The sequence below is a fragment of the Hemiscyllium ocellatum genome, chromosome 49 (assembly GCF_020745735.1).
Source record: "Hemiscyllium ocellatum isolate sHemOce1 chromosome 49, sHemOce1.pat.X.cur, whole genome shotgun sequence".
Classification (NCBI taxonomy): Eukaryota; Metazoa; Chordata; class Chondrichthyes; order Orectolobiformes; family Hemiscylliidae; genus Hemiscyllium; species Hemiscyllium ocellatum.
This window is the reverse complement of record NC_083449.1, coordinates 7,962,710-7,985,906: the sequence shown is the minus strand read 5'-3', so window position 1 is coordinate 7,985,906 and position 23,197 is coordinate 7,962,710. Positions and strand designations below refer to the sequence as shown.

Below are 23,197 nucleotides of genomic sequence, written 5' to 3'. Positions count from 1 at the left end.
TGAAGGACTTAAAGGAAACTGATGGTTTCTGGACACAACAAAGAGTGAGATGATGCCAACACGCAGTGGGTACAGAATAATTTGCAAAGCACGGAAACACTGTCAGGTTAATAGATCTGTAGGCAAAAATAGGAAAATCATGCTGACTAGGATCACATGGGTGGGAGAGCTACCGTTTCCTTAAATGAAACGGGAAAGGTAAGAGTGGAGTATGTCAGTCCCAGTGTACAAGAGAACTTCCTATAGGATTTTAATGCATAGTATAATGTTGGTCAAAAAGTAAACTTCACTTGTTTATTTGGAAATACTGAACCTATTGCATGCTAACAATGTATTCCACTTAAATAGGGAAATAAATAAATAAATATTCAGGTTAATTATTCCTCCAATTATCTCATCATGGTTTAAACTTGCTGTCTGACTCTATGTGACTGCACTTAATTCATGTATCAATTCTGTTTGTCCAAACTGGAAGATTTAGATGACATGCCAAGTGTCAGATTGAAACAAATATTGCAATTTAATTTATTTCCACAAAGTGAAAACTGAACACATCTCATACAAAATGACTGAATGAATACGTTGTTTTCAAGTGGTCCAAAGCAAAATTAAATATTAATATGAAAGGTACACATTTAGATAGATCCCCAGAGATTATTGGCTACAGAATGCAAAAGCTCTCATAAAGTGGTCTTGTTATAAACATGTGAACAAATAAGTTAAAAATGCACATTCAGAATATAACTTACAATCATAACCTGTACCATAGAATAAAAGTTGTGGAAATTATCCAAACTGCTTTACGCTGCCAGAGACTGAAGATGGTATAAAAAAAGTCTTGCTTTCAATTACAGTAGATATGATTGCTCGGTGCAGATAGAGTGCATTTGGCCCATCCCCCCACAACAACTCACCAAAGCAGATCCCAGCCAGATGTAGACCTCACCCTATCCCCATAACTCAACATTTACCATCGTTAACCCACTGACACTGGAGTGGTGCTGGAAAGACACGGCAGTTCAGGCAGTATCCGAGGAGCAGGAAAATTGACGTTTCAGGCAATCTGGTTTCCAGCATCAGCAGCCCTTGTTTTTACCCAGTTTTAACCCACTGACATTGATCATCATTGAATACTACAGGACATTTTACCATGTTGCACATATTTGGACCATGCAAAGAAACTGGAGCACCCAGAGGAAACCCATGCAGACATGAGCAGAACATGCAAATTGCACACAGGTAATGAACCAAGGCTGGAATTGAATCTGCATCCCTGGCACCATCATGCCACCTGACATGGATGGCAAATCTTATTCATGTTGAGCAACTGAGATTTGAAGTAAAAAAGAGCTCCTGCAGTTTCTTCAAGTGTCATGTTAAACAGAGACAAATATATAAGTACACTCACTTATTCACAGAACACAAACTGACGGGCACAGATACTTTCAGGTGCAGATGCACTCATCCATCCATATAGTTGAAGCTGTCAGGGATAGATTGATGATTGCACAAACACATTCACATTGCAGAAACTGACAAGTACATAATACATTCATAGATTCCCAGAACAGAATCTCACAGGTATATAATAACTACATTCTTACATTCACCTAGAATCTAATGAGGCAGGTTGATAACTAAAATCACATTGATGTTGCAAAAGCTGACAGGTAGAGACTGGTAATGCCCTCTCATATTCACACAGCAGAATCTGACAGGGGCAGATAGATAATTGGACTGTCATCTTCACATCACAGAAACTGACAGAGAGATAAATAAATAGATTGTCATATTCAAATTGGAGAAACTGATGGACAGATCAATAACTACACTTCCATATTTACAGATCAGAAACTAACAGGTACAAATGGATAGGCAAAAGTGAGGACTGCAGATGCTGGAAATTAGAGCTGAGAGTGTGGTGCTGGAAAAGCACAGCAGGTCTGGAAGCATCCGAGGAGCAGCAGAATCAATGTTTTGGTTAAAAGCCCCTTCGTCAAGCGACAAGTACATTTCAATACGGACCCCCACATGTTCACTTAGGAGAAGGTGGCAGGTAGACATTGATAACTACGTTCACATTTCAACAATGCAGAAACTGACATGGACAGATTGATAATTAAATTATCACATTCACAGAGCAAAATTGACATATTCACACAGTAGAAACCAACAGGTTTAGGATGATAACTTCACTCAAGTATGCACATAGCGAATTTTACTGGGACAGAGTGATACCAGCACCATCATGGCTCTGGAGAGAATGCAGAGGAGGTTTTCTAGAATGTTGCCAGGGCTGCAGTTCCATTAACTGCAAGGCTACGGGCTGCGGCAAGAAGATGGGATGAGAAAGGGCCTCTGGGGGTCTTTGGGTTGGTATGGACAAGATGGGCTGAATAGCCCCCTCTGTGCTGTACTATTTTTATGATTCAGTAGTTGTCAATTGGACCCTGTCAGTCTATGCAGTGTGAATATGTAAATATATTGACCATATATTGAATGTTACCATTTAATGACGACACTCACACATTCTCCAAGCACGAACTGACAGGTATAGATCAATAACTAAACTGACATATCCACATACCCACTTGCATCAGGTAGGCCCCATTTATGGAGCTGTATGGGTGTTGTTTCATTTCTGGTTCTTATTCCTTTGGGCTTAGAATTTTAAGAAAAAATGGACAAGGAACAGCTCAGGGCAGGAGTGGAATCAGACCCGTGGTTCTGTTTAAATTGCTGGCTTTAAATAAAAAAATCCTTAATGATAAGGAACTGAATGTTATATTGGTGTTGCCAATCACAGCTGAAGTTGATTTACAGGAGGTATCTCTTCTGTCTATCTCCAGGCAAGTACTCAAAGGACCAAGACAATGTAATATTCCCTCAGTACAGAGCCAAGTGTGACCAGTTGCTTCCAATAGACAGCAGGTATGTTACTGCTGTCAGAGCGAAGAACATCCTTTTCACAGTCAGAGTGGATTGAGTCAGACTTACATTGAGCTCCATTCCCAGAGGGATATGTTCAAACCAAGAGTCAAACACCACCGAGGAAATGGAAGTTTATATTTTTATATCTATATTCTAAATGCATCCTACCCAGTTTCAATCAACTTGAATGAATTCTCATCCAAAATATCCACTGCATTAAAATCTGAACATCAAACGGTACAGGACAGGAACGGGTCCTTCAGCCCACCATGTTGTGCTGAACATGCCGCCAAAATGCAATTAATCTCTTCTGCCTGCCCTAGGTTCATAACTCTCCATTTCGTACATGTTCATTTGCTTACCTAAAAGTCCTTTCAATACCCTTATTGTATCTTCCTCCATCTCCATCCCAGGCAGTGTGTTCCACTGCTACCACTCTCTTTGTTTAAAAATCAAACTGCCCCTTATGTCTCAGAGTCATAGAGATGTACAGCATGGAGACAGAATCTTTGCTCCAACCAGTCCATGCCGACCAGATATCCCAACCCAATCTCGTCCCACCTGCCCAAACACTACCCAATCTAGTCCCACCTACCAGCACCCAGCTCATATTCCTCCAAACCCTTCCTATTCATATACCCATCCAAACGCTTCTTGAATGTTGCAATTGTACCAGCCTCTACCACTTCCTCTGGCAGCTCATTTCATACCCGTACCACCCTCTGTGTGTCCCTTGGGTCTCTTTTAAATCTTCCCCTCTAAGTATACTCCTACTTCCTTTATACTATTCTAAGGATTCACTCAATCTATCCTGTCTGTACCTGTTAGGCCCCTTGCTTTGAAGTAAATCCAGTTTAATTTATTAGTCCTACTTTGTCCCTGCTTGCCCTGACTGTTTGTTTGAGTCGCTTCTGTTCTCAACAGTACCAGTCTCAGACTGATCTCTTTGCTCACTACTTCCATGGTTCCCACCGCCATTCTCACCCCCACCCCCAACCTTACTAGTTTAAATTCTCCCGAGCAGACCTAGGAAATTCCCTTGTCAGTATATTTGCCCCCTTCCAGTTTAGGTGCAATCCGTTCATCTTGTACAGGTCACTTCTACCCAAAAAGAGATTCTAATGATCCAAAAATGTGAATCCTTCCACATACACCAGCTCCTCAGACATGCTTTCATCTGCTCTATCCTCCTCTTCCTACCCTCACTAGCTTGTAGCACTGAGAGCAACCTCCTTTTTAAATTTCTGCCTAATTCTCTGTAATCTCCCTTGAGAATCTCAATCTTTTCCCTTCCTATGTCGTTGGTTCCAATGTGGACAATGAGCTCTTGCTGTCCCCTTTTTCCCCCGTGAGAACATTCTGTACCCTCTCTGAGACATCCTTGATCCAGGGAACCGATACACCATTGTGCTTTATCGCTGCTGGCCACAGAAATGTCTGTACCTCGGACTACAGAATCCCCTAACACAATTGATCTCTTGGAAGCCGACGTACCCCTTGTTGCATTAGAGCCAGTCTCAGTACCAGAAACTTGGATTCTCAGGGGAACAGCCATGAACAGCCATCACCCCCTACACTTTCCAAAACATCATACCTGTCCAAAAGGAAATCAAATATTGACATGAAGAGGTACACATTCAGACAAATACCCAGAGGTTATTGGACACCGAGTGCGAAAGCTCTCAGAAAGTGGTCTGGTTATAAACATGTGAACAATAAATTCAAAATACAGGTGCAGAATATAACTTACAATCAAAAACTGTACCATTGAATAAAAGTTGTGAAAATTATCCAAACTGCTTTACACTGTTAAGACTGACAATGATAGAAACAATCTCACTTTCATTTACAGTACATAGAATTTCTCCAGTGCAGGGAGAGGTAATTTGGCCCATCCCCTGCAACAACTCTCCAAAGCGGATCCCATGCAGATGCAGATGTAACTCCACATTTACCACAGTTAACCCACTGACACTGCACATCCTTGAATAATACAGGACAATTTACCATGGCTAATCCAGCAAACCTGCACATTTGGATCATGCAAATAAACTAGAGCACTCAGAGGAAACACATGGAGACATGGGCAAAATGTGCAAACTGCACACAAATAATAACCATGGCTGGCATTGAATCTATGTCCCTGGCACCACTGCCACCATGCCACCCTGCCATGGATGGCAATAGATAAAATCTTATTCATGTTGAGCAACAGAGATTTGAAGTAAATAGAGTTCCTGCAAGTGTCATGTTAAACAGAGACAAATATATAAGTACACTCACTTATTCACAGAACACAAACTGACAGAGAGAGATATTCAAATTGTAGAAACTGATGGACAGACCAATAACTACACTTCCATATTCACAGATCAGAAACTGACAGGTACAAATGGATAGGCAAAGGTGAGGACTGCAGATGCTGGAGATTAGAGTCGGGAGTGTGGTGCTGGAAAAGCACACAGGTCAGGAAGCATCCAAGGAGCAGGAGAATTGATGTTTTGTTTAAAAGCCCATCATCAGGACAGATGGATAACTACACCAACACATTCACATCGAAGAAACTGACAGGAAAAGAATGATAACTAAACTCATGCATTCCTGTCGCTGAAAGCAACAGGTACATTTCAATATGGACCCCCACATGTTCACTTCGCAGAAGATGGCAGGTTGACATTGATAACTACGTTCACATTTTAACAATGCAGAAACTGACATGGACGATTGATTAAACTATCCCATTTACAGATTAGAAACTGTCATATTCACACAGTAGAGACCAACAGGTTTATGATGATAACTTCACTCAAGTATGCACATAGCAGAATCTTACTGGGAGAGGGTGATACCTGTCCTCACATATTCACATAGCAGAAGCTTAGAGCTGCAGATTGATACATAGGCTCTCATTGTAAGTATAAAATGGTTGGGTATATTCTCATTGGAGTTTTGAAGGAAAATGTATGACCTTTAGAGCAAAAAAAAATATGATCTGAAGGGAGTTGATGCTGGGAGTAGGTCACTGCTCATGAGAGAATCCCGAGTAAGGGACACAGTTTTGAACAGGAAGCCTTCTGTCTAAGAAAGTAATGCAGAACATTCTCCCCTTTTTCTGTTGCACAGACAGCAGTTAGGGTTGAGTTATCAGCTTAATTTATGCTAATGTAGTCATATATCCTTTTTGATACATAAGGGAGTCTTTGGTTATGGGCACTAAACATCAAAATGAGATGAAGACCATAACGAAAGCCTTGGTGATCTGTTTTCATGCCAAAGTACACTCAGGCAAATAGAAATGTCACAGAATTCTCATGCTTCTTATGGTCTTCAGCTTTGAGATATTTAAAGTGACACAAGATTGAAAGAAATTAATAACTACAGCATATACACTGTATCATTAACTTACTGATATGTGTGTGCTCACAGATCACATACTGATCAATTCAGTTATAAGTTACCCTGATGTATCAGGGATGGAGTGAAAAACAAGATTAACCATCCATTTCATCAGAAACTTTGAGATGTTGAGATATTTGCTCTCTGTAATGCCAGTGATTAACTGAAACTGAGTATATACAAGATTAGAAACAATAAACTGGCAGTTACAAAATGAAATACTGAGTCACTTACAAAGAAATAAATTGTTAGGATATAATACAACCACTGATTAGCTAGAAACTGGCATAAACAATGTAACATCTGCAGTGACATTGCAGATATTGTCAGTAACAATGTACAAAGTATTATCCTTTATCAAAATGCTGCAGTTATAAATACAAATCCAACTTCAATATGCAGAAGCTGATATTCATAGGGTATGGGAGTGGAGGGTAGTGAGTCCTACCTGAGTCTGTCCAAAGTGGTATCTGGTACTTTCAAAATTGACACCGACAGAGTAAAGCAACAAGGTACACTTCAGAAGGTTTGAGTTACAGTCCAGTAACATACTGACATGTTAAGACTGTGAAATAGAGTTTACAAAAAATACATCCCAGAAACAGACGGGCACAGATTGGAGTCGAGAGTGTGGTGCTGGAAAAACACAGCAGGTCAGGCAGCATCCGAGGTGCAGGAGAATCGATGTTTCAAGCAGAAGCCCTTCATCTCGACGTTTTGGGCATAAGCCTCTGATCCCCAGCATCTGCAGTTCTCACTTTTTCCTGGGAGCAGAGATTGGAGGAATATTTCTAAGTGGCTGGCAAATAGTGTAACGTTTTACCGCTCACATCAGTTACAGAATAAAACCTTTCTTGAAATAACACTATTAGACGGAGGACCAGAGCCTCATTGCACAGATGTTGAGTTAATGCAAAATGTGTAAATTAGGACACGACAGATATAAAGTTAAAGTGACGCATATATATAGCATGCTAACAGTTGCTTGTTAACAGATATTCGTGTAAGACTGAGAAGTGTTCTAAGTCCCTAAATGAAACTGCAAGACGCCTGAAATGAAAAGTGCAGCAACGTAATTCAGTTATACTGCACGCACTTTCAAAGCACACAGTTATCGATAGGTCTCTGAGCCCACAGTTATCAGTCAAGGTCACAGAAATATGTTCATCCCACAGTCAAGATGTGACTCAACGCGTGACTCAAGAAAAGCATTACATAGAAACTTTTTCTTCTCATTTCTCTGCAGCTCCGTGCAATTGAGAACAAATTGCATCAACCCCAAGTGTAGAAAACACTCACAGTCAAGTTCCAGTCGTTTGTGTAACTTGACAACAAATGTAATCGCTATTTCGAATGGATGAGTTTTTTTTCACACAGTGACAAGTTCTGTGTTAATTCCAGCCTATACAGTGCATCCGAAACAGACATGTGGAGCGAGAAACACATCATCACAACAACGAGCAAAAGGAAACCGAGCCAATACCACAGTCACTTTCTGTATCACAGACACAAAACAAACCTCCCTCAGTCAGACTGACAGGAACAGAATCACCATCCACTTCACATTTCGTTGCAGATCCTGACAGATCCACATTGGATCCCACACTAACCAGAGAGACCCAATGTTTGGGAATGACTCTAGAGTAAACTACCCAATCAGGAACCAGGCTTTCGCCCATCCCTCATTAACATTGATGACGTCGTCAGTCTATAAAGAGGGAGCTCCGAACCCGTTGTTTCTTATTCTGTGTCTGAAAGTGAGCGGCGCTATGGCTGATGAGAAGAAAGCCCAGCAAACCTCCAAGAAGGGCGCGAAGAAAATCATTAAGAAGGCGCCAGCGAAAGGCAGTAAGAAAAGGAGACGGTCCAGGAAGGAAAGTTACTCCATCTATATCTACAAAGTGATGAAGCAGGTTCACCCCGACACCGGCATCTCCTCCAAGGCCATGAGCATCATGAACTCGTTCGTCAACGATATTTTCGAGCGTATCGCGGGGGAGGCTTCCCGCCTGGCCCATTACAACAAGCGCAGCACCATCAGCTCCCGGGAGATCCAGACCGCCGTGCGGCTGCTGCTGCCCGGGGAGCTGGCCAAGCACGCCGTGTCGGAGGGCACAAAGGCGGTGACCAAGTACACCAGCTCCAAGTGAAGGGCCTCACTGCCCTGAAACAAACACACATCCACAACCCAAAGGCTCTTCTAAGAGCCACCCACAACTTCCCTGAGATAGCTGAACCGTTTCTTTTAGGGTTGTTTGTTTTAGTTTGCATGTGATTCTTGATAAGGCATTCTAACTTGTGCTATATGTTTTTGTGTTAATAAATGCTTTGCAAATTATTCGGGAGTGGGGTGGAAAAAGCAGATCAAGCGCCAGTGAATCATTTTTCCTCTTGATTGTTCAGCCCTGGCAGACAAATGCCCACGTCTTTCCGCCCCACGATTGATACATTTTACCTTCTGATTTACTCTACATTTCCAATGTGCGGGTTTGATCTGACTTTTCACAATGCAAAATAAAGCTTCCTGCTGTCGATGAGAGAATTTCAAAACGAACCGAGAGAACACCAACACAGCTACCGGACTGAAGCGTGGAGCTTTTGCTGAATCTGATCGAGAGCGTTAAGGGAGGTCCACTTTAAAATATCGTCTTAAAAAACGTGTTTGCTGAGCCGGAAGAATGTTGCATGCTGCTTTACCATCATAGCGGGGTGGTATTGAAATGTGAAAAGAAAAAACAAGTTGCAGACTGCAGGGTTTGGTCTGTTTTGTTTCAGCCTCTTCTCAAGGTTTAGACAATAGCTCAATCTCAAGATCAGAAATGGACAGCTACAGCTCGAAAAATGAGGGAGAGTAAGACCGTGTGAAGTACACTTTTGTAAACTAATAGTAAATTAACATGAGTATTAATGTTTTTTTGAACTTCCTCCGTTTTTGTACTTCATTTTTCAGGTAAAACATACTCCTTTGTTTGTAAATTGGCGGGCTTTTCAAATTGTGAAAAGACGGTTGATGATTTGGCGCCGGTACTTTCCGCCCTCCTCCCTGTGCCCTCTCCGGATTGGGGAATGAGGCAGATATCTGATTGGGGATTGAAACAACATTAGGAGGGGCTGAACAAACCGAAATGTCCGCCGTACCGTTCCTCCCGAAGGTATAAGAGACCGCAGTGTGGACGGAGTGAAGCATTCTCTCTGACAGTGTTGTGACAATGTCGGGAAGAGGAAAGACAAAGGTCGCTCCAAGGCGAAGTCTCGATCGTCCCGGGCTGGCCTGCAGTTCCCGGTGGGCCGTGTTCACAGGCTCCTGAGAAAGGGTAACTATGCTGAGCGTGTGGGTGCCGGAGCGCCGGTCTATCTGGCTGCGGTGCTGGAGTATCTGACGGCTGAAATCCTGGAGCTGGCCGGCAACGCGGCCCGGGACAACAAGAAGACCCGCATCATCCCCAGGCACCTGCAGCTGGCCGTGCGCAACGACGAGGAGCTCAACAAGCTGCTGGGAGGGGTGACCATCGCTCAGGGCGGGGTGCTGCCTAATATCCAGGCCGTGCTGCTGCCCAAGAAAACCGCCACTAAAAAGTGAACATTCTTCTGACAACCCAAAGGCTCTTCTAAGAACCACTCACAGCATCTGTGAGAGGAACTAATCTTTCTGTCGGATTGTTTATTTTCTTTTTAACGTGGAGAGCCCTCGTCTCATAATAAGCCCGTCATAAATAAATTTCGTGCTCCGTTTCATTGGATACTGTTACTGGCTATGGGAGCAGAGAAAGAATTTGTCATAAAATGCGATTGTATGAGTGTCCTGCCCTACAGGATTTCGTATTGAACGGTCACTGCCTGAGTGATCTCTGTCTTTACTATCAGTTTAGATTAGATTAGACTTACAGTGTGGAAACAGGCCCTTCGGCCCAACAAGTCCACACCGACCCGCCGAAGCGAAACCCACCCATGCCCCTACATTACCCCTTACCTAACACTACGGGCAATTTAGCATGGCCAATTCACCTGACCCGCACATCTTTGGACTGTGGGAGGAAACCGGAGCACCCGGAGGAAACCCACGCAGACACGGGGAGAACGTGCAAACTCCACACAGTCAGTCGCCTGAGTCGGGAATTGAACCCGGGTCTTCAGGCGCTGTGAGGCAGCAGTGCTAACCACTGTGCCACCGTGCCACCCAAATTTATAGAATGGCGGCACGAACGTCCGCGATCGGGTTTGACCTCACATTAGATTCACATTTCTTTTAAGCGCAGTAGGAAGAGCTGGGTTGACCCAGTGCAGTGAAGGGTCAGTCGCTGCAGGATACAGTACGGGACGGTCCCTGACCCTCTGCGTTTTATTCTCTGTTCGGTTCATATCCAATATTCTGTCCCCTGTCTCTGGAGAGAGAGAGAGCAGATTGATCACCAGTGAGGCATTTTTCAGCTGTAAAGGCGGGAATGGGGTAAAGTGAGATTTTCTGATCTTCAATTGCTTTTTTCGGTTATGAAATCAACGTGTACGTGCTGTAAAACCTGCTGCTCTTTTAGACGTGATGGCGGGCATTTTCAAATTTGGAAGTAAGCCGTTGCCCTCTTGGCGCCATTATTTTCCCTTTCTCTCCTGCCTCCCTCACCATTAGCCATGTTAACGCAAAGGCAGTCAATGAGATGGGTTTTTTTCCACAAATATCTGACCCAATACCAAAATTTGATGTTAAAATCACACTTATTACTATGTTTTTTTAATAGATTCCGCAATCCCTGAATGAATGTCTCATCAGTTGCAAAATTCACTCCCGCTGCCGGCCGTTTTGTTTTTAAGTAACTTCCGTTAGAAATACTAATGTCCCCTACTGCTTCCTGCTCTCTCAGGATGAGCAAGCGAACTTGTGCCCGCCGATTAAAACATCTTAAAAGCTAACACAGTGTACACCGATAAAATTACAGAACCGCATTTTATCAGTATATTCCTATCACATCCAGAGCATTATTTACCCGAAGGCAATTTGTAATCGCTGCCTGAACGGGCAGATGGAAAGAACGCACCATGACGACATGCATAGGCTCCCAGAAACAAAACTGAGCCGAGTATTATGCTTCGGAATTATAAATACTACAATACGCAAGATTAATGTCTGGATTCCAAAATAAATAAAAACAAAATCATGGCATGGACACCAAGTACGCATTGATATTATTACTGAGATAGACAGGTATTCACGAGAAAAGACGAATGAAGGTTACGGGGAGCAGGCGCGAGAACAAGTTTGAGAAATACCAGCCATTGTAGAACAATCTGGACGGGGAAACTGGCGTAATGCTGCTGCTATATCTTACAACTACAAGTTACGATGCGATACAGAGTCCACCCGCCCGTAGAACACAGTACTAGCACATTTTCAGGATTTAAATAATTTTATAATCGCTATATGTTAAATCACCGTCGCTATCCCCTCCCTGTGCTACCTTGCCTGTCCTCAGGTCTCGGCTCTCTATCGGAGAGTTTGGGTGGCTCTGAAAAGAGCCTTTGGTTTCGCTGGAAAAGTCTTTATGCTCAGCCGCCGAATCCATAGAGAGTGCGGCCCTGGCGTTTCAGAGCGTACACCACATCCATGGCGGTGAGCGTCTTGCGCTTGGCGTGCTCAGTGTAGGTGACCGCATCCCTGATCACATTCTCCAGGAAAACCTTCAGCACCCCGCGGGTCTCCTCGTAGATCAAGCCCGAGATGCGCTTGACCCCGCCACGGCGAGCCAGGCGCCGGATGGCTGGTTTCGTGATGCCCTGGATGTTATCACGGAGCACTTTGCGGTGCCGCTTCGCTCCGCCTTTCCCCAGGCCTTTGCCTCTTCCAGACATCACGCTTCTTCACTCCAATCGCTGCCGAATGAGAGCCGAGCTGCCTCCCCTTCCTCTTTTATACAGCCCGGCCCGACCTGACTGAGAGTAAGAGACGGGTCCGGAGAGGAAACTGAGTGACAGACAGAGCAGGGAAATGTCTTTGGCCATCCGGCTCCGCCTCCAGCCCCAGTTGTACCTGGGGCGAAACCTTTTCTCCCCAAAGCTGACTGTTCCTGACTAGAGGAGCGCATGCGTGAGGCCCTCCCCCCAGCGCTGCCATTGAGGAGCATTTACTCAGTGAGTGTAAGAGGTTTGTTTGAAACAGACCGCAATGGAGAGATCAGCGCCCAGGGAAGCGAGGGAACAGCAGGCTCCTTCCAGCAGCACATGGATAGGGAGGGGAGTCCGAGACCGGGACTGATTCGGGGTGAGTTCAGGGAGAACAATCTTCTTCCTGACCTCTCCGCCCCCACCCCACTCCGGCCTATCACCCTCACCTTGACCTCCTTCCACCTATCCCACCTCCATCGCCCCTCCCCCAAGTCCCTCCTCCCTACCTTTTATCTTAGCCTGCTTGGCTACTCTCTCTCATTCCTGATGAAGGGCTTATGCTCGAAACGTCGAATTCTCTATTCCTGAGATGCTGCCTGGCCTGCTGTGCTTTGACCAGCAACACATTTGCAGCTGTTTGTAAGAGGCCGAGCAGAGCAGGAACTTAAGGGAGCAGAGCGGGAAGAAGCTGCTGTGGGACATTCTTGTGGTTTTTAATCCCCTAAACACTGATGAAATTTCATTCTGTTTCCCACTGTTTGTTGAAATTATGCAATCAATAGCGGAATCGGAGACCGACGGTAGGAATGTGAGACTCCTGTTAAAAGACATACACGGGGGTCTTAGTAAAAAAAAACATTAGATATAGCGCCGTTTTTCCTCTCTCCAACCGTTAGTGTACTGGGAGTTAGATATTGAACTGTCAGCATTCTGGTGGCGAGTAGTCCTATTCATGTAGCACTTGTTGCTCAGTTTCTAGATTTCACTCAATTCGTATCGAATCATATGAAAAACAAACACAAGCCCCCGACAAGGAGCAGCTCATGGCAACAATGGAATCAGATCAATGATTGTGTTTAAGTCTTTCCTCTCCCTTCTGCATTTCATCATAATTCATGCGGTTTCATTTTTGTTGCCATTTCCTTCTCTTTTGCCTCTAACTCAAGTTACTTCATTTTCCATTGAATTTTAGCCATGTCTGACGGTGTTCCCAACAAATTTAAATGCTGAGCTATTGCTGTAATTATCTCTCCTTTCCTCATGGAAAGACACAGCCTTAATTCCAGGCGCCTGCTATTTCCAGCACATTTGTAAAAGCTTCCAAATCACTACTTCCACTCCCAGAAAACTCTTGATGACTGAAAAAGCCATTGCTATCCCAAGCAATGTTTAAACCAACTGAATTCAAAAATCAGGAACAAAAGACATGGACACCGAGCACTCGCTGCCTTCGAGTCCAACAACGCTAATCCCAATTCGAAACTGGAGAACAAATCCTGCAAAGAGCCTCCAAAGTGATATGGACCAGACCAGACCCCCTCAAAACATTTCAAGAAAGTAGCCCGGACCCTCACTTTGCTAATTGGTTTAAGCGGGTGTAACTCGGATATTCCAGGAGTGATACAAGCTGGTCAAACCACGTGGTTTTAAACAAAGCAGAATTAATTTACAAGATTGCCGAGTGAAACAAACAAAAGAGAACAGAATACTAAATAACTTAACCTATCCGAAAACCCGATGGATTGTACCAACTTAAGTATGTTGTTCCCAATACTTGCAACAAGCCCCACAAACACAACTCCGATTCCTGCATGAATGCCGAAAGAATCGAATCCTTCCACAATGTGTCAGATACAGACCACCAGTCAACAATCCACAAGCCAGGGACACAGCCAGACAGAACGGACTCGGGATGATCCAGGTAATGATTACAGATGCTCACGACAGACTTGACAAATACAGACAGGAAATTGCGCGCCAAAAATCGTTAATTTTAAAAACTACCAATCAGGAATGGACCCGGACCATAGAACAGGCTGTCACCATAGTACAGAACAGGACCACACACCGCAAAAAAACGGCACTAAAAGAAAAAATGGCCAAACTAACACACAACGAAAAGGACACCACAACACACATCTGGGTTAAAAACCTCTCCCACAGACACGGAAAGAACTATACTGACCAAGGGACTTAACTACAACCACAGGGACGCCAAGACAGCAGACTTCCTAGCAGCACTCGAATGCACACTCAGGAACAATGGATTGACAGAAGAGACACAACAAACAGTGGGACAAAGTATTGTACCTATGATAACAAGTAAAAGACAAACATACAACCTTAACACCAAGGAGAAAGAAGCACTAAAATCACTAAGAAACGATAAGACCATAATCATACTACCAGCAGACAAAGGCAGAATGACAGTGATACTGGAGATATCAGATTACATTCAAAAAGCTGAAGAACTACTTGCAGACACCAACACCTACCGAAAGAGGGAGTTTGACCCCACCCCACAGCTCAGCAATAGGATAAACAACACACTGAGGAATCTACAAAAAAACGGACAGATAACCAGGTCTCACCTACAAAGAATGAAACCGGAAAGCAACAACACCCCCCGATTCTATGGACTACCTAAAGTACACAAACCAGACATCCCACTCAGACCCATAGTATCACTACCAGGAACACCATCACACAAACTGGCTAAAGAGCTACAACAGAAACTGAAACACCTGATCAGCGGATCCAGACACTCTGTACAGTCAACACAAGAATTCTTGGACATCATCAGAAATATACACATAGACAAGGAAGAAACCATGGTTTCATTCGATGTAACGGCACTGTTCACTTCTATTGACAAAACCCTAGCCAGAGAAACAATATCCAACCTGCTGGACATACACAACAGACAACAGGACGTTGAACCTATTTACAAAGACGGCATACTTAAACTACTGGACCTGTGCCTCAACACACTTCACATTCAACAACCAGATATATGAACAAATCAACAGAACACCCATGGGCTCACCGATCTCCAGACTAACAGCAGAAGTAGTAATGCAAAGGTTAGAAAAAACAGTTTTAACGCAATTACAACCCAAACTCTGGGTCAGATACGTGGACGACACCTTTGTAATCATTAAAAACACAGAAATAGAGAACACACACCGGATCATCAAAGCCACACTCACAGGAATCCGATTCACGAGAGAGGAAGAAAAGGACAACCAGCTCCCATTCCTAGACGTGATGGTACAAAGAACACCGAACGGAGAATTCACCACGAAGGTATACAGGAAAGCCACACACACAGACCAAATCCTGAACTATGAAAGCAATCACCCCAACACACACAAATGAAGTTGTATCAGGACATTATTCAAAAGGGCCACAACACACTGCAGCATACCTGAACTACAAAAAGAGGAAGAAGAACACCTATACAAGGTATTCACCAAAAACGGATACCCGCGCAATTTCATCAACAGATGACTTAGGGAAAGACTACGAAATGAGGACATACCACAACCCAAAGGACTGGCCACACTCCCATACATCAAGAGCATTTCTGAACTGACAGCCAGACTGCTGCGACCACTAGGACTCATAACAGCACACAAACCAACAGCCACCCTTAGACAACAACTCGCCAGGACAAAGGACCCGATACCCAGCATGAGCAAAACCAACGTAGTGTACAAAATACCATGCAAGGACTGCACAAAACACTATATAGGACAAACAGGAAGACAGCTAACAACCCGCATCCATGAACACCAACTAGCCAGGAAACGACACGACCAGCTATCCCTAGTAGCCATACACTCAGATGACAAACAACACAAATTCGATTGGGACAATACCACTATTATAGGGCAGGCCAAACAGAGAACAGCCAGGGAATTCCTAGAGGCATGGCACTCATCCACAAATTCTATCAACAGACACATCGACCTAGACCCTATATACTGGCCACCATAGCGGACAGCAACTGACAACCGGAAGCGGCAGATTCAAACCAATATAAATGCCGGAGGAATCAGCACAGAAGCGCTTCACAGGAGGCTCCCAAGCACTGAAGATGTCACCTAGAAAGGGGATGAAACGTTTGCAAGAAAAACTCCCAGCTCGGCGAACAGAATCACAACAACGAGCACCCGAGCTACAAATCTTCTCACAAACTTTGAACCCCACAAACACCCTTTGGCACAAAAAGGTAAAACCAAACACAGGGTCTTACAGGAGAGATGTCAGAGAGAGTACCAATATGGACCAGCTTCTTTGTGTTCAGCAGCATTTTCAACTGCCTGACTGCTTTCAGTCCATAGTTAGACAGCTAAAAACCAAATCAAACCAGAGATAAACTGAGCTGGGAAAACTGGGCCACTCCCCTTTCATTGTGCAAGTGTATGTTTTAATGCTTGAGGCATTATCTGTTAGCTATAATCAAAATGGCCCTAAAACCCCTAAATTCAGACTGTTCGGAGCCTGTGTCTTTAACAGGCTTGTTAAAGGAGCAGCATCATCACAGCAGACTGGTCCAAAAGGTAAAAGCCATGGGATACAGGGTAATGTGTTGAATTGGATGCAAAGTTGGCTTAGTAACAGGAAACAAATGGTAATGGTTGATGGCTGCTCATGTGAATGGAAAGCTGTTACAAGTGGTGCTCTGCATGGCTCAGTGTTGGGACCTCTGCTATTTGTTTTATACATTCAGGATTTGGACTTGACTAGTGGACAAATTTGTGAAATTTGCAGGTGACACAAAAATTGGCCATGTTGTGGATAGTGTAGAGGATAGCTGTAAGCTCCAAAACTATCATAGATCATTTGAAGGAGTGGACAGAAAAGTGGCAGATGGAGTGCAGCTTTGATAAGTGTGAGGGAGTGCATTTTGGGAAGTCAAAGTAAATGGGAATATAGCCAGAGTTCTTGGTGCGCAAGTACACAGGTCCCTAAAGATAGATGGGACTGTAAAGAAGGCATGTGGAATGCTCTTCTTCATGGGCAGAAGGACGGAATACAAAAGTAGGGATATAACAAGGAAATCATATAAGGCACGAGTGAGGCTACAACTGGAATATTGTATGCAGTCAGGTCCCCACATCACTGGAAGGACATCATTGCTCTGGAGAGAGTACAGAGGAGATTTACTAGAATGTTGCCAGGGCTGGTGAATTATAGCTATTGGGAGAGATTGGAGAGGTTGGGGGTTATATTCCTTGGAACTGAGGTGACATGATTTAGGAATACTAAATAGTAAATACTAAGTAGTGAGTTACTAATGAAGGAGCTAAAAGCTAGTACTTCCAAATAAACCTGTTGAACTATAATCTGGTGTTGTGATTTTTCACTAAATAGTGAGAGGGAGAGATTAGAGGAACCTGTTTCCTTTGGTAGAGAGTTCAAACACCAGGGATCATTGATTCAAACCAAGTGGCTGTAGAATTAGATGATATGTGAGGAAAAATGTGTTTTATGCAGAGAGTGGTGGGTATCTGGAATTTGCTGCCTGATTTGGTGGTCATGATTCTAAAAGATGAAAGACTTAAACAATTTAGGTATTTTTCAATATATAATTTCAGTTATATCACACTGGAAACTTTTGCTATAAATTCTGTGTCTTACAATCTTACTCTCCACAATCACCTGATGAAGGAGCAGTGCTCCCGAATAAACCTGTTGGAATACAACCTGGTGTTGAGCGATTTTTAACTTTCATTTGGTGGTGCACGCAGAGACCCTAAACTCTTCTAAAAAAATCCATGGAACTGCACCTCAAGTTCTGTAAACTGCAAGGCTATGGGCTGTGGCAGGAAGGTGGGATGAGAAAGGGCATCTTTGGGTTGGCATGGACAAGATGGACTGAATAGCCCCCTCTGTGCTGTATTATTTTTATGATTCAATAGTTATCAATTGGACCCTGCCAGTCTCTGTTGTGTGAATATGTTAACATATTGACCATATAATTAATGTTACAGTTTAATAACTGCACTCTCACATTCACCAAGCTGGAACTGGCAGGTATAGATTAATAACTGAACTCACATACCCACTTGCAACATTCACGGAGCTGTGTCCATGTTGTTTAATTTCTGGATCTCGTTCCTTTGGGCTTAGAATTTTAAGAAAAAAATGGACAAGGAGCAGCTCAGGGCAGGAGTGTTTCTGTTTAATTTGCTAGCTTTAAATAAAAAATCGTAATGATCAGTAACTGAATGTTACATTGATGTTGCCAACCACAGCTGATGTTGATTTACAGGAGGTATCTCTTCTATCTTACTTCAGACAAGTACTCAAAGGACTAAGACAATGTAATATTCCCTCGGTACAGATCAAAGTGTGACCAGCTGCTTTGAACAAACAGCAGGTATGTTACTGCTGTCAGAGTGAAGAACATCCTTTCCACAGGCACAGAGTGGATTGAATCAGAGATACATTGAGCTCCATTTCCAGATATGTTCAAAGTCAAATACCACCAATGAAATGGAAGTTTCTATCTATTTAATCTATATTCTAAATGCATTCTACCCAGTTTCAATCAACTTGCATTAAATCCGACCATAGAACGGTACAGCACAGGAATGAGTCCTTCAGCCCACGATGTTCTGCGGAACATGCTGTCAAATGAAATTAATCCCTCCTGCTTGCCCTTGGTCCATAACCCTCCATTTCCTGCATATTCATTTGCTTACCTAAAAGTCCTTTCAATACCCTTATCGTATATGCCTCCATCTCCGCCCCTGGCAGTGCGTTCCACTCCAACCACTCTTTATGTTTAAAAGAAACTGCCCCATATGTCTCCTTTGAACTTTCCCCGCTCACCTTATACACATGCCTCTTAGTTTTAGACATTTCAACTCTTGGAAAGAGATTCTGAATATCAACCTTAACCATGCATCTCAATTTTAGAGACTTCTGGATATAGGTTTGCTCGCTGAGCTTTAATATTCATTTTCAGACAGTTCATCACCACACTAGGTAGCATCATCAGTGAGCCTCCGGATGAAGCACTGATGGTATGGCCCACTTTCTATTTGTGTGTTTAGGTTTCCTTGGGAAGGTGACATCATTTCCTGTGGTGATGTTGAGTCATAGAGATGTACAGCACGGAAACGGACTCTGCGGTCCAAATCGTCCATGCCAACCAGATATCCCAACCCAATCTAATTCCACCTGCCAGCACCTGGTCCATATTGCTTCAAACCCTTCATTTTCATCGACCCATCCAGATGCCTTTTAAATGCTGCAATTGTACTAGCCTCCACCACTTCCTCTGGCAGCTAATTCCATACACTTACTACCCTCTGGGCGAAAAAGTTACTCCTTAGGTCTCTTTTATATCTTTCCCCTCTCATCCTAAACCTATGCCCTATAGCTCTGGACTCTCCCACCCCAGGGAAAAGACTTTGTCTATTTATCTTATGCATGCCTCTCATGATTTTATAAAAATCTATAAAGGTCACCTCTTAGCCTCCGATGCTCCAGGAAAAATAGCCTACTCAACTTCTTCCTAAAGCTCAAATCATCCAACCCTGGCAACATTCTTGTAAATCATTTCTGAACCCTTTCAAGTTTCACAACATCTTTTGGATAGGAAGGAAACCAGAATTGCACACAATATTCCAACAGTGGTCTAACCAACGTCCTGTACAGCTGCAACACGATCTCCTAACTCCTGTACTCAATACTCTGACCAAATAAAGGAAAGCATATCAAACGCTTTCATTATCTGATCTGCCTGCACTCCAAGGTCTCTTTGTTCAGCAAACTGCCCTAGGACTTTACCATTAACTGTATAAGTCCTGCTAAGATTTGCTTTCCCAAAACGTAGTACCTCACATTTACCTGAATTAAATTCCACCTGCCAATTCTCAGTCCTTTGGCCCATCTGATCAAGATCCCATTGTAATCTGAAGTAACCTTCCTCGCTGTTCCTCCTATTTTGATGTCATCAGTAAATTTATTATCCATATCTCTTATCCTCATATCCAAATCATTTGTATACATAACAAAAAGTAGTGGACCGAGCATCAATCCTTGTGACACTCCACTGGTCACAGACTTTTAGGCTGAAAAACAACCCTCCACCACCAGCCTCTGTCTTCTACCTTTGTGCCAGTTCTGTATCCAAATGGAGAGTTCTCCCTGTACTCCGTGAGATCTAACCTTGCTCACCAGTCTCCCATGGGGAACCTTGTCGAATGCATTACTGAAGTACATATAGATCACATCTACCGCTCTGCCCTCATCAATCCACTTTGTTGCTTCTTCAAAAACATCAATCAGGTTTGTGAGACATGATTTCACACACACAAAGCCATGTTGACTATCCCTAATCAGTCCTTGCCTTTCCAAATACAGGTACACCCTGTCCCTCAGGATTCCCTCCAACAACTTGCCCACCACCGATGTCAGACTCACTGGTCTATAGGTATCTGGCTTATCCTTATCACCTTTCTTAAACAGTGGCACCATGTTAGCGAACTTCCAGTCTTCCGGCACCTTACCAGTGACAATATCTCAGCAAGTGCCCCCAGCAATCACTTCCCTAGCTTAACATAGACATGGGACATGGATAGCACAATACAGCACAGAACAGGCCCTTTGGCATATGATGCTGTGCCGAACATTTATCCTAGATTAAGCACCTATCCATGTACCTATCCAATTTCCGCTTCAAGGTCACCTCACCAATGATTCTGACTATGCCATTCCCACAGGCAGCGCATTCTATGCCCTCACCACTCTCTGGGTAAAGAACCTAGCCCTGACATCCCCCCCATACCTTCCACCCTTCATCTTAAATTTATGTCCCCTTGTAACACTCTGAGTTCTCACAGAGAACTTCCCACAGAGTTCTCTGGTACACCTGATCAATCCTGGGGATTTATCCACTTATACGCATTTCAAGACATCCAGCATTCCTGATATACCTATGAGCCTCTCCTTTTACCCTCACAGGAATATACTTTCTCTGGACTCCTGTTCTCTTATTTCTGAAGGCTGCCCATTTTCCAGCTGGCCCTTTACCTGCAAATATTTGCCTCCAATCAGCTTTTGAAAATTCTTGCCTAATACAGTCAAAATTGACCTTCCTCCAATTTAGAATTTCAACTTTTAGATCTGGTCTATCCTTCCCCATCGCTATTTTATGACTAATAGAGGTATGGTCACTGGCCCCAAAGCCCTACCCCATTGACACCTCAGTCACCTGCCCTGCCTCATGTCCCAAGAATAGGTCAAGTTTTGCACCTTCTCTAGTAGGTACATCCACACACTGAATCAGAAAAGCGTTTTGCACACACTTAACAAATTCCTCTCCATATAAACCCTTAACATATGGCAGTCCCATTCAATGTTTGTAAAGTTAAAATCCCCTACCATAACCACCCTATTATTGTTACAGATAATTGAGATCTCCTTACAAATTTGTTTCTCAACTTCCCTCTGACTATTAGGGGGTCTTTAATATAATCCCAATAAGGTGATCATCCCTTTCTTATTTCTCAGTTCCACCCAAATAACTTCCCTGGATGTATTTCCAGGAATATACTCCCTAAGTTCAGCTGTAATGCTATCCCTTATCAAAAACGCCACTCCCCCATCTCTCTCGCCTCCCTTTCTGTTCTTCCTATAGCATTTGTATCCTGGAACATTAAACTGTCAGTCCTGTCCATTCCCGAGTCACGTTTCTGTAGTTTCCTGTGGTGATGTAATTTCCTTTTCTTTTTCTCAGGGGTGGTAAATGGGATCCAACTCAATGTGTTTGTTGGAGAAGTTCTAGTTGGAATGCCATGCTTCTGGGAATTCTCGTTCATGTCCCTATTTGGTTTGTCCTAGGATGGATGTGCTCATTGCAGTCAAAGTAGTGCCCTTCCTCATCTGTATATAAGGATACGAGTGAGAGTGGGTCATGTCATTTTGTGGCTAGTTGATGTACATGTATCCTGGTGGCTAGTTTTCTGCCTGTTTATCCAATGTAGTGGACTCATAAATAGAAAGCGGGACATACCACCAGTGCTTCATCCGCAGCTTCACTGATGATGTTACCTAGTATGGTGACAAAATGTCTGAAAACGAACTTTCCAGCTCAATTAGCAAAGCTAAATCCAGAACCTCAGCTTGAGCTACAAATCTTCTCAAAACTTTCTACACTTCCATTACTTCTCCCCTCGGTCTCTGCTGCTCATAAGAAAACTACCCGGGTGTTTCTAGCTTCTCTTTATAGTTCATACCCTCTAAGCTGGACAACATTCTGGCACACCTCTTCAGCAGCCTCTCTAAATCCTCCACATCTTCCCTGTAATGTGCCGACCACAACTGAATGCAATACTCTTAAGTTAAAAATCACACAACACCAGATTATAGTCCAACAGGTTCATTCGGAAGTACACAGCGCTGCTCCTTCATCAGGTAGCTGTGAAACAGGATCATAAGACACAGAATTTATAGCTAAAGATTACAGTGTCATGCAACTGAAATGATATATTGAACAAACCTAGATTATTATTCAATGATTCATCTTTTCGAACGGCTTGCAGTTAATTAATATATACATCCCAGAATTTCTTTAAAGTCGCATCGTCAAGATGACTTAAGGTTTTATTTTTAAAAAGGGTGACATCTCAGCTCAGACAATGTATTAAAGCTGTGAGGTTAGAGTCTGACTGTATCCCAATCTCGAGTAAGACTGGTTCTATTTCCAAAATAGGAATTTATAAAATATTACATGGATTGACTGTCTGCAGATTGAGCAAAATAGAATGTGTCCAGTCACTTATGTGTGAGTGCATGTGAGAGTGTGTTCATGTGAGTGCATCTGAGAATGTGTGTGTGTACAGTGTGTGTGTGTGTACAGTGTGTGTGTGTGTGTGTGTGTGTGTGTATACTGTGTGTGTGTGTGTGTGTGTGTGTGTGTACTGTGTGTGTGTGTGTGTGTGTGTGTGCGCGCGCACACAGTGTGTGTGTGTATGAA

General features: G+C 43.4%; 4 protein-coding genes across 5 annotated transcripts in view; 3 read left to right on the top strand and 1 right to left on the bottom strand.

Annotated features, from left to right (window-relative positions):
• Positions 1–23,197, top strand: part of LOC132837315 (histone H3-like) — a 489,210-nt gene that overhangs the window by 201,306 nt on the left and 264,707 nt on the right. The gene's annotated exons all lie outside the window — the stretch shown is intronic.
• LOC132837178 (histone H2B 7-like) lies at positions 487–8,609 on the top strand. 2 transcript variants are annotated; one of them, XM_060856896.1, is made up of 2 exons: positions 487–495; positions 8,112–8,609. In XM_060856896.1, exons 1-2 carry the CDS (start codon positions 487–489, stop codon positions 8,475–8,477), a joined length of 375 nt encoding a protein of 124 aa, XP_060712879.1. In that variant the 3' UTR covers positions 8,478–8,609. The 2 variants fall into 2 exon arrangements, with proteins under 2 accessions (XP_060712879.1, XP_060712877.1); XM_060856894.1 differs by lacking the exon at positions 487–495 and having other exon boundaries at positions 8,097–8,609.
• LOC132837294 (histone H2A, sperm-like) lies at positions 9,169–10,039 on the top strand. Its single transcript, XM_060856966.1, has 3 exons — positions 9,169–9,178; positions 9,278–9,351; positions 9,527–10,039. Exons 1-3 carry the CDS (start codon positions 9,169–9,171, stop codon positions 9,905–9,907), a joined length of 465 nt encoding a protein of 154 aa, XP_060712949.1. The 3' UTR covers positions 9,908–10,039.
• On the bottom strand, positions 11,866–12,168 carry LOC132837220 (histone H4-like). The gene has a single exon (XM_060856940.1). It carries the CDS (start codon positions 12,166–12,168, stop codon positions 11,866–11,868), a length of 303 nt encoding a protein of 100 aa, XP_060712923.1.